Source organism: Dromaius novaehollandiae, chromosome 3 (assembly GCF_036370855.1).
Source record: "Dromaius novaehollandiae isolate bDroNov1 chromosome 3, bDroNov1.hap1, whole genome shotgun sequence".
NCBI lineage: Eukaryota > Metazoa > Chordata > Aves > Casuariiformes > Dromaiidae > Dromaius > Dromaius novaehollandiae.
The window spans coordinates 80,195,031-80,207,101 of NC_088100.1; the positions used below are offsets into that span (position 1 = coordinate 80,195,031).

Sequence of the window (12,071 nt, forward strand, 5' to 3'; positions counted from 1 at the left end):
TCTAAGTGCTACACTAAACTATAGGGTCATGAATCCCTTTCAAATATGGACTTTGACACTCTTATATTAAGGCTAGCGTACAGCAACCGAATCTGTCTAAGGAAAGTCACTCAGATACTGAAGTTAACAGTACCTCACTCTCTGAACAGAGCAGCAAACCAGGAGGGCCTACTGACACCTAGTTAGAATTTAAGGTGTTGGCTGTGACTTATGTGAGACCCTAAAGGTGATTTCCACGAGTTCATCGTCTTGTGCTATGACTAAAGCCACAAAGTCGAGCCTCTTTATAAAACAAATATTATCCTCAGGAACAGTCCCATGACTGAGCCTTGCCTTAACAACCCATGCACGATGACCTTCAAGGAACGCTGAAAAGGTCTTTTAGAGAAAGTACCTGAAACTTGAATGAACTTTTTCCATTTCCTTTGGACTGCTTAAGGATGCCCAGCTGAACAGAGTAATATATCGCTGCATATTCGGCCCATTTGAAACATAGAATGGGAAGGGAGTAGAGGGGGCTCCAGACATTTACATAAGGACCTGGATTTCTACATTCAGGTCACCAATTCAAAACACAACTATAATGGAAAGCCGCAAACATCTGTGGATTCGAGCTAACCAGCCTTCCAAAGTCACAACTGCCAAAATTTTGGATGCTCTTGAATCAGCTCCAGCAGATGGACCAAGGATCCATTAAGCATGAATTGAACAACCCCCTCACTCTTTCAGGTGCCTTTTGTCCATGCCAAAGGCTGAAAGCAAAACCAGCAGCTGCACAAGAGTTTCTACTGTTTTCAAGCTACTCTCTTTTCTGCCTCAGTGTTCACTAAGTGGGTGAATTTTATCAATGCTAAATCAGTGCAATGAAAAAGCATGCAATTGTTCAGCAGTAAAACATAAATTATACCATTATCAGACGTTTCACTTGAAAGCTATAGTAGACCGAGTAAGAGCTGAAACTGCAGAATGTGCCAGAGCAAAAGAAGTTTCATGAATTTGCAATTGCTACCGTGCACAGGATTTTATCCTGCTTCGCCTTTAAGCACGCTGCTCTCTGAGGAGGCAGGACTTTGCCCGCCTGTGTTTCAAGCAAACTCTCTTCTCCCTAACGTTTTCGCACTGAATTTGTAACCGGCTTACAGCCACGACAACTCGCTGTGCTGCCAGCCCAAGCCGCTGGCAAGGCTCGCCCAAGTCTTCCAAGCCGCCGAGGCTGCAACACCTATCTCCGGGCGGGACAGGACTACTGGACCGTGCCCGTCCCCGCAGCCGCCCAGGCCCGACTCCGCGGCCAGGAGGCCGCCTCCGCTCGCCGCCGCGGGCTCCCGCCGGCAAGGCCGAAACGGCTCCGAGCCAGGAAGCGCCGCCGCCGCCGCCGCTCCGGCGCCGTCCCAGCGCCCGGCCGGGCACCCCCGGGGCGCCTTCGCTCCCTCCCTCGCCCCGCTCCGCGCCGCCGCCCCTCGCCGGGACTCACTGTTGCTCGACTTGAGGTCGCGGTGCAGGATGGGGACGATGGCCTCGTCGTGCAGGTAGAGCATGCCGCGGGCGATCTGCACCGCCCAGTTCACCAGGACGTGCGGCGGGATGCGGCGGCCCCCGCGGGCGGCCCCCGGCGCGGCGGCGGCGGCCGCCAGGGCCCGGTTGAGGGAGCCGCCGCGGGCGAACTCCATGACGAGGCAGAGGTTGGGCTCCCGCAGGCAGACGCCGTGCAGCGCGATGATGTTGGGGTGCCGCAGCATGGAGAAGAGCTTGGCCTCCTGCCGCACGCTCTCGGCCGTGGCCGTGATGTCCTCGTCGGGGTCCTGCCGCGCCGCCTTCACGGCCACCTCGCGGCCGCGCCAGGTGGCCCGGTACACCTTGCCGAAGCCGCCCACGCCGATGATCTCCTGCAGCTCCAGGTGCTGGAAGTCGATCTCCGTCAGGCTGCCCGCCGGCTCCCGCCGCCCGCCGCCGCCCGCCGCCGGGGGCTGGCGGGTCACGTAGTTGGCGGGGAAGATGCCGAGGCGGTGGTGGATCTTCCCCGCCCACCAGCCGTCGTCGCCGGACACGGCCGCGTCCTGCGACAGCACCTCCACCACGTCGCCGCGCCGCAGGCTCAGCTCGTCCTCGCCGCTCGCCTCGTAGTCGTACAGCGCCGTCCACAGCGGGCACGGCCCGCCGCCGGCCGCCGCCCCGGCGCCCGGCAGAGCCATGGCAGCGACCTCAGCCCCGGCGGCCGCTGTCGCCGCCGCGGGGGCGCCCGGCCAGCCGCATCCTCACCTGCCGCCGCCGGAGGGGGAGGGGCGGCAGCGGGCCGCCCGGCCAGGTCGAGGGGGCGGGGCCGGAGGGTCAGGGGCGGGGCCCGCCCGCCCTGCCCCGCCGCTGCGCGGCCGACAGGTAGGGCGCAAGCGCGCGCGGCGAAGGAGGGGGCGGTGGCGCCCCGCGACCTCGCGCCCGCCTCCCTCCCCTGCCGGAGCGGATTGGCCTCCGGCGGTCACGTGAGACCGAGCGCCGGGAGGGAGGGGCGGCGGGCGAGGGTCGGAGCGGGTGGGTGGGTAGGTAGGCAGGTGCCGCGCGCCCGCCCACGCGCGCCGCCTGTGGGGGGCGGGGCACCGCCGGCGCGCGGCTCCGATCGGTCCCGCCCGGCGAAGGAAGGGGGTGGTGTAACGGCCGCGCCGGCTTCACTGTGGTGCTGCGTGGAGCCGCGGCGCTCGGCGTGCGGTGAGCTGGCTGCGGCGTCTCGGCACAGGCCGCCCCCGCAGCTAGAGGCCACCGCTGGGCGTCCGGGGAGGCAGGCGCGGCCGAGGGGTTCGTGCCGCCGCCGGTGTTGCCGCCCTCCTTCCTCGTGCAGTCCTGGGACCTTGCCAGAAACAAAAACAAGCTGTTCTTAAGAAATCAAGCTTCCTTAATTCTGCCGCGGACAGATGCCTATCTCACGTCTGTGTACTTCCACCCTCCTTCCCCACACCGGCGCCCTGCCGCGCTCGCTGCCCACCCCCAGCCCCTTCAGCCTGGCTGCTTTGCCCGTGCGCAGATGGAGAGGGGTTCAGCCCTGTGTGGCGTGATGGCGCAACCCTTTCATTAGGAGGTTGTCGGAAAACCGGCAAAGGCATCGCGCTTGCTATATCCGCCTGAAGATCTTCCTGATGTTAGCTGGGAAACTCACCACTTTCTAAAGTACGACAGTTGTTTCATTGGAAGTTAGAAGGAAGTGTGTGGGCTGGGGACATACTGTCTTCCCATCAACGCTGTGGGAAATGCGTTTCGAAGTTTAACAAGGTCTGGTTTCATTTTTGGGGTTGATGCCTTTGTGCTGTGGAACATGTGGTTCTGGATGCAGCTGCTGCCAGAAGCCCCAGGTGGGAGAGAGAAGAGACTTGGGGAAGGTGCCGAACCACACTGCTGGGGAGTGAGGAATGCCTCTCAACTTCTTGCATAAAAGCCCACATCCAGAGCACTGTACACCCTTACTTAAACATGAAATTCGCAACTGTGTATTGCAAGACTTACATTCCAGTGTATAGACTGTCATTCAGAAAATTAAAATTACAGTACACAAAATTCACAGATTCTTGTTTATCCTATGGTCTATACTATGACTCTAGTTCTTCATATAAGGCAAAAATAAATTTATACATGAAGTCACTTACTGAACCATGTTAACCAAAAAGAAAGAATGTAGAACCAGCATGCCTATCAAGTCTTTTCCCATTTCCTTTAATATAAGAGAATGCCTTGCAGCTATTCAGAGGGATAATTATAACTCTTTTCCTTATCTGCATATTTGCCTTATTATAAAAGCCATAAAGTATGTTGTAATACAAGCATTCTGCCACACAAATTCCACCTTGAACTTTATCTGTTATCTAAAGGAATCTGCAGGAACTAATTAACTGTGGAATGTTTTAGGTCAGACAAGGTATTGGTTGCAGTACAGTGAAAAGTTTAAATATTTATTTAGAGTTATTATTCCAAAATTTGCTCTCTGAAGTACCATTATCCAATAGCAATTGCTACAGTCACATTATTCTTTGTTCAATGATTCTGCAGCACCTAGCACTCTAAGATCTTGCTATGTAACTGTTGTCCCTACATTTTCTAATAATTGAAATAATTTTAAAAAGAATAATATAAAATGCCTGTAACTTTTCTCATGGCACCATCTAGTGGATTTATCGTTAAGAAGAACAAATTATAAGACTTGTAGTAAAGCTTACTGCTCCATTTGTCGTAGGCTTCTTTTGAGAAATCTGTGGTCATGTTTTGCATCTTTGGCACTCGTGTAGCTGTAGGTATAATACTGTTTATATGCATTGTGTCCGGAACACATACTTTTAGCCGGAAATTGCAGGACATCTTCATTCTTGCCCCTAGCATTATATCAAAAAATGTTTGGTGTCAACATTATCCAAATTATGAAGATGAGGTGAAAGATTTGAGTGATAAGCAGACATGTCGGCCTGATGAGATCCAATGTTATATAACTGCAGTCAAACCTTCACCACCTAGGAGGTCCAAATAATAATCTATGTGAGTTAGAGGTATCAAAAAACAGAAGAGAGGAAGCTTTGAAGAAGCTCTTCATTTTCACCTTTCTTTACCCAGCTCTCTTTTTTTGGAGGGGTGTGTGTAATTGTTTTTATTTGTGAACATGTACGAGGAAGACATAACTTCAGTGGTTTCTGAAAAATAAACTTGTTGAGTTCTCACATATTAAAGAGTATTATTACTCACAGCAGGCTATTTTACATGATGCAATCATTAGCTTCGTGTTAACAAACCATGTTGTCTTTGAAAAGAATCTCTCTTACTATGCATAGGGTGAAATAAAAATTTCCATTCAGCAAAGGAGAGATTTAAGTAAGATGTGTTTAAAGGAGTAGCACAGGAGGCACTGGTAGAACTGTACCTCCTTAATACAGATCAACAGACTTAACGAGGACAAACCAAATACTCAAAACCCGTGGCTATAGTTCCACAAACATTTTAAGGTACCAGTGCTGCTGAAGTAGAGGGTCCCATCCTTCCCCTGTCCCCAGCCATTCATTTATACTGCTGTATCATCCCTCCTATTACGTGAACACAAGCATTCAGTGTGGCCATGTAGTGAGCAACATGAGGAACTGAGCTGAGATGTGGTGAATTACCTCACAAATATGTTTAATATTACTCTTGTTCTTTATCATTTTCTGTGAAATACATACAAAGCACACAGAAGTGGCTTATTCCAGTGAACCGGAGCCTGAGTCAGGAACGATGAAGGTAGGTTGGTCAAGAAATAGTAAGTGACTTGACTGCCTCCAATTTCATCCCCATTTCACATTCTGCACAAGACTGATTGCAGTAGAAGTCTATTAAGACAAAAAAAAAACCCCAAAACAAACAAACAAGCAAAAAACACTAGACAGCGTTGATGAGACTGGTACCCCTGGAATTCACAGCTCTTTGAAGGCAGCAGAGGATGAAAGAGAGGGGTTGCTGTGCAGGACCAGCTCTAGTGGTTGTGGGTCCTTCTGGCCTGTCCTTCACGGTCTGCTCCTCTCTTATGCTCGGTGCCTTTCAGGGCTACTCCCGCCTCCTTTGCACCCCTGTTCTTCCAACACCCCTCTCGTAGGGCAGCTCAGCTAATTTGAGGTCAATTGCCATGAAAGTCGTTAGCAAAAGACAGGCTGTGTTTTACCTCAAACGCCTTCTTGAAAGAAGCCGAAGGGCTTTTATGGAAATTTCCCCCCTGCCTGCCAAAATAAGCACAAAATTGTCAAACGCGAGGGGCAAAAGCTCGACCGCGTCCCAAACGAAAATACTTCTAAAGCATCAGGCAAAATCGGCTAGAGGTAGGGAAGCGCGAGGGGCTCGCAACAAGGCACGGACGCCGGCGCCGCACCGCTGCCGGTCCCCGGGCGGGGCCCTCGGCCCGGCTGCCCGGCGAGCCCGTCGCGCCGCCGTGCCTCCGCCGCCCTCCCGAGGCACCCGGCGGCGGGGCCGAGCGGGGCGGCGCGCGGCGCGCGGCGCGGCGCGGCGGCGGCGCTCGGGGTGGGGCCGCGGGATGCTCGGCGGCGCGGGGCACCATGGGAGAATCCGCGGGCCGCCCGGCATGGCGGCGGCGGCGGCTGGCGGCTGAGGGGCGGCGGGGGGCGGCCATGGTGTCGCCGGCGGCGCGGCTGGTGGGGCAGGGCGTGTGGGCGGCGCTGACCGGGGGCTGGTACCACGACCCGGAGCAGGGCGCCTTCACCAACAGCTGCCACCTCTACCTATGGCTCTTCCTGCTGACGCTGCCGCTGGCCCTGCACCTGGTGAGCCCCGCCGGCCGCCGCGGGGGGCGGGGGGCGGCGGCGCCCGCGCGGCGACGCCATTTCGCGGCCGGGCCCGGGAGCAGCGGGCCGTGCCGCGGCTCTGCCCCCCGTGGGGCAGGCGGGCCCCCACGGCCCGGTCGGCGCGGCGAGGTGGGCAGGGGCCCGGGCTCCCTCCCTGCCTTCCTCCGGTGCCTCCTGCACGACCCCCCGGCGTGGATGCAGCAGCCAAAAACGCGCGAGCCTAACACAGAGCGATGAAACGGCCGGTCCAACTGACCGGTCCCGTAGGGGAGAGGCCCGTTAGGTTCGGCCTGGCGATTTCATATCTCAAGGTTGATCAACTAAATAGGCTCGCTGCAGCGGGCTGAGGCCTGACCCTTCCATTGTGCTGAAGCCACCGGCTAGGAGTACCTCGGAAGGTGTGTGTTACGGATCGTTCGTCATGACGAATGACTGGATCAACGCTTGCTCAAAATTTGCCTTTAGAGACGTCTATTGTCAGGTCTACCCCTTCTGCTGAGAAGGGTAAATCAGTGGAAAAATCCAAATACCGTATAATTAGTATGCTTGCTGAATGTCACTGGTGAGTCACATTGCTTTTCATGACATGCAGCTCCCTTTGTTCTAAAATCTAAGCACTGCAAACAAATAATTTTAAGAACTAGGATTTGTTTGCTAAACTTTAATATTTTTCTTGAAAGCTTGAAACTTTTACTCTATTTTTGTGTGTGTTTCCCTGCTGTGTTAAGGAAGCTTAAAAATACAGTTTTTTGGACCATTGCATCTCTTTATTGGTATATTCTTTAGTGCTAGTTGCTTAATATTGCTTCTATTGGAAAAAAATTGCCATTCGTTTGGTTCTTATGGTGACTCCTAAATTCTGTAGAATTTTTTTGCTGGGTAAAAAGTTCTAAGTAGGTGTCTGACCCAAATGGTCAGATATTGGCCTGATTTCCAAAAGCAAGGAGCATTCAGGAAGTCCTCAGAAATCTCTGTGAGACATAATTTTGGCATCTTTAAAAGTCAGTCGCTATACCACGTTTTGTGGCATGGGTTGCACTGGATTCCTGTGAGCATTGCTTATGGAGTTGAATCAAGATAACAATACAACAGTGTTTTCTTCTGATCGACCAAGTCTATTTCATATATACACCAGCAAGTGTCTTCTCTTGTACAATTTACTGTCAGAGCGGTGTGTGTAATGAAAAAAAATAAAAGTTAGCTTTTCTTTCATTTGATATATGTAGGGATGTATCTGGAAGAATATGTATTTCCTTGTGGGAAATATCTGAGAAATTAATAGCATGAAGGAAAGCATGCAGAGTTGCATAAAAAGAACACTGGGATCCTAAGATTGTAGGTTAGAGCTAAGATAAACAGTGGAAGTTATTTAAAGAAAAGGAAATAAGATCTGACTTATCTACTAAACTTACCTCTCTTTCTCTTGGGCTTCATCTTTATTTATCCAGATGGACTTGCTTTTTTTGCAGATTGGCTGACTTTCTGATGAATCATCTGGTTAAATGCAGAAGCTGTGTTCTTGAGCTAATGTATCACTTTGGGAATTTTTTATCCTTGATAGCAGTAATGCATTTATTATGCTGGCTGCTCCAGAATAGTAACGTCCTTAAGTATTTGTTTTCTTGCTTTTAAGCAGTTGGACTTCGTAAACATTGTGCAAGCTAGATACATTCTTGCCTCTTGAACCTGCTTTTTAATTAATCATTTTCTTTTGGGTTTTATGTTCGGTAATGTTTGGGATGATATTTACATTATACAAACACACACTTAACACCAATAGTTTTGGATTCAGCTAAAACTGTTACTGGCATTCTTTGAAATGGCAAAGTCAAAACAAAACAGAATACTATTAAAAAAATTTGCTTTGTTCTGGATCGTCTTAATCAAGCATTTGTCAAAGTCAGAAAGTCACTCTGAAACATTTTGGTTTCAATGAAATGTCAAAATTCATCCAACTGTTTTGAGATTTTTCCCACTAGCTCGGCTGAGACAGGCTGACAGAGTAGAGTCAGAAAGCTTATAGTATCAAGTTGTTTCTGTTGTGTGGACAGGGGATATCGTTCTATAGCACTGTCAGCAGGGCTCGCTTTATAACTAATAGTTCCGTTATTAACTTCTGCATTCCTGAAAAGGCACATCTGTATTGTCATCTCTTCCTTTTCTATCTCATTTAGTCTTTATAGTAGTAAACATACAATTAAAAATGTACATAGAAAATTATTTGGAGCATCACTGCTATTAAACTCAACTTTCAAAATCGTAATGAGAGCCCTTGTAACTTTGCTTTGTGAAACCTCGTAACAGATTATGAGTTTGTTATCGTACTCCACTAAACAGCACAGGGTTCCCAGGTGCTCTGTGCATGAAAATAGTGGTACTTGTGCCTGGGCTAACTTCAGCCCCGGTAGAACACCACTGAAGCAGAGAGATGACTTTGGGAATGCTGGTAGTGTAGCTTGTTTTACGAGCTGCAGGACAATGCACATCCACATTTTGATGAGTCACCAAAATGGTTTAGTGTGAGTTTTTTCTGCCATTTTTTGGACAGAAAACTCTCCTGAACTTATTGTTTTAATGACTTGTTACTTCTTTTGCATTAGGTTTTAAAATCATACCATAATAGCATAAAAAACAACATGGCATTGTAATGGTATGGGCATACAAACAAATTACTTGCAAGTAAGCTGTAATTGAACTGGCTGCATGTCAGCTGCTTCCAGTCCCATTTGACCACACTTTTCCCCACTTTATCTTTCCGTAAAAGTAAGGATGCATATACCTCTACAAAAGAAGGGTAAGCTACACTGTACTGACTGTATTTATTGTGAGGTAGGATGCACACTTAAAACTGAACTTTCTCCCCTGTAATTTTATTCACTACCTGTTTACCATATTTTTACACTGTGCAGTGGACATCTCCTAGTTATTAACTGAAGATAAGTTAACATCAAAATATTTCTCTTTTGTCCCAATATCATGATATCTCCCGCTCTTTCTTCTGCAAGTCTTACTGTGTTAGCTGACAATGTATTTATTTGCCAGCTCACTTAGTGTTCTGTGGCACTCCAAGACACCAAGGCCCAGACATAGCACCATCTAACTTTAGGTGACTCAGATACCCAACATCAGGTGGGATACACCTGGATCCAGCCAATTTTAATTATTCAGTTCCATTTACAAGCTTTATTATTTTGTTTGAAGATTACACATCTTTATATTAGGAAATACATACCTTGGTCACCTTAGGGTAGAGGCCTACAATATGGTGACATAAAACTTTTTTATGTTTATGCTGCCGTGGAAACATTCTAAAAGTTTAGAAACACTGTGGTGGTTCAGTGCCCTTGTATCGTCATACTGATCATTTTTGCCCTGTCAAATGCATTGAATCAGGCATACACTCAAATAATGCAAAGTTAGCTTTTGCCTTTGTGCAACCTGAATAATATTAGCAGAAATATGAAGAAGAATTTGGCCATTCATCTGGGATCTCTGGGCAGACAGAAGTCGCAGTCAAATGCCCTCCCAGCATGGGCACATCAGCTCTGTGTTGCATTTGCAGTAAAAATCAGGCCACATCTGAAACGCATAAACCTATGTTTCTGCCTATGACCCCAAAATGTTCTGGAGCACGGCATAACAATGGAAGCAACTGGAAAACAAAAAGTACATTATGGCAGAGTCTTCAACTGGAAAAGAGCAAAGAAAACTAGAGCTACAGCTTCCACAGAAACTTGTGGAATCTCATGAAGGCTGCTCTCTAATGGATTTGTGCTTGTGGATGTTTTTTTCTAGTTTCTAATAGTGTCAGCTCAATTGAAGTTTTTCCTGTGACTGGGGCATTCAAAAGGCAAGATTGCTGTGTGTGTTCCTCTCATTAATACAGGAGGCACGCATGCCGTGGCCTTGTCCTCAGTGGGGTGTATTCTGTCAAAGTTAGTTGAAAGTGGCTGCAGAATTAAGTAATTCAGCAGAGGGGATGGAGAGAGATGATGGATACGCAGACACGTGGTGTGATTATAAAGCCTAGTTTCCATAGGAAACCAGGCTAATTATAACCATAAAACATCAAAAGTGAATCTATCATGTAATTCCTCAGTGGTCTATAAGTTAACTCCTCCTTAGCTCAGGCAGATTTTAAAGCTTTCATGTGTCCATACCTGGGAACACCAACCGTAGTCATATGACACTTCAAGCCTTGCACAAGAGGCCTGATTCAGAAAATCTAGGGCTTTCCATTCTCAGCTTCATCTTCCTCCAAATTCCTCAAGTGGGCAGGGAGCAAGCTACCAGCTTGTACTGCTTAGCATACCCTAAGGTCCAGCATACAAAGGATGTGCTGCCCTTGTTACACATAGGCGGTTCTGGAATTGTGAGCACGCGTAGCACCTATTCCATGGGAAGGACTGTATGTTGGGCAGATGTGCAGGGAGACCCCAGTGAGGCCCAGGATGCCTGTCCGGAAGGTCTGGTCACAGGGCAGGGGTGACGGCCTGCAGCGTTCAGCATTTGCCACAACTGGTCCTCTTTTTCACTTTGAAATTTAGGAGCTTCCTTTGATTCTTTCTCCCTTGTAGTGTGCTCCACACAAACATAGACTGTGTTATCATAAGTTTATTCTTTTGTGCTCTCTTGACAATATTCCTGCAATGTGTGTTAAGCTTTAGGAATGTCACCTATCAAGCACTTCTTTCCCAGTGGCTCATTTATGCTGGATAATGAGGTATTCTGAGGCGTTATTTAATAATGGCTGGTCAGTCTGTGCTTTTCAGTGCAAAGGAGAAGAGATTCCTCAGAAAGTGAACAAATCCCATATTTGAACAAATCCTTACAGATAATTGGCTATCATTCTCTGTGAAACCCAACATCATTTCAACTTCTTTTTTGCAAATCCATTACTCATGCATTAGTTATGAAATACAAATTCTTCAGCCTTATCCACCAGAATTTCTATCCCAAGCGTTGTCTTGCAAACTGATGCTCTTTCAGGTCCAGATTCGGTGAAGAGCTGAAGGATATGCTTAATTTCCGTATGTACCTAGTACCATGAAGTACTCTAACAGACTAAGCCTTAACTTGCAGAAAGTAAATGTATTTCTCATTAGGTATCATTAGTAATGCCTACATGCTAAACAGTTTTTCAACTTTTATGCAATAGATTCTTGGTGTATGAATCAGAATGGTCCTAAAAAGGGATGTATCTGAAAATTTTCATGTGTACATCTTGAAGGTATACAGTCTCACTTAACCAAAAGCAGAAGAGCAACCCACTCACTTATAATTTCAGCATCAAGATAAACACTGTGCTTGTTTTATCAATGAAGTAAGAATGCCTAACGCATATCCATTCCTCATCTAGATGTGGTGAGTGTGATTTATTTCTGAATCTGAAAAAATTTCTAAGCTAAGAAGACTTCTCATCTTTTGCATCCAAATGCTTCTTCAGCTGCAAAGCTGGTATTTAAAATGACAGATTTAGGGCCCAAAATAAAGACTATTCTTAAAAATTAACTTCAGTAGACTTTCAGCAAGCCCTGAACATTGGGAGTCTTCCTTTTTGCTCCTGCTGCAGTTTGTGCAGGAATGTAGTGACACTCTGTTTAAAAAACCAAAACAAAACAGTAAGATTTAACTCATTGTGAGCCTGCAACTGAATAGAAACAATTCATAAAGGCATTCCATGACTATAATAGTAAGGGCTTTGGCCCTTCAAAGATAACTACAAGTATCCATTGCTGTGATTCTTCCTTTACCGTAAGGAAGTGCTTACATTTGAAA

At 48.0% G+C, this 12,071-nt stretch overlaps 2 protein-coding genes across 5 annotated transcripts in view; one reads left to right on the forward strand and one right to left on the reverse strand.

Moving 5' to 3' along the window:
- Positions 1-2,433, reverse strand: part of MAP3K21 (mitogen-activated protein kinase kinase kinase 21) — a 43,791-nt gene extending 41,358 nt beyond the window's left edge. For 2 of the 3 annotated variants that reach the window (XM_026117289.2, XM_026117288.2), the window contains exon 1: positions 1,475-2,432. In XM_026117289.2, the coding sequence (XP_025973074.2) occupies positions 1,475-2,192 (718 nt within the window). In that variant the 5' untranslated portion in view covers positions 2,193-2,432. Of the gene's footprint in view, positions 1-1,474 lie in introns of all 3 variants that reach the window. The other variant, XM_064509247.1, reaches the window with a different exon arrangement.
- Positions 2,434-5,959: 3,526 nt separating this feature from the next.
- PCNX2 (pecanex 2) overlaps positions 5,960-12,071 on the forward strand; it is a 164,137-nt gene continuing 158,025 nt past the window's right edge. The window contains exon 1 of one of the 2 annotated variants that reach the window (XM_064509246.1): positions 5,960-6,272. In XM_064509246.1, the coding sequence (XP_064365316.1) occupies positions 6,048-6,272 (225 nt within the window). In that variant the 5' untranslated portion in view covers positions 5,960-6,047. The remainder of the gene's footprint in view (positions 6,273-12,071) is intronic. The other variant, XM_064509245.1, reaches the window with a different exon arrangement.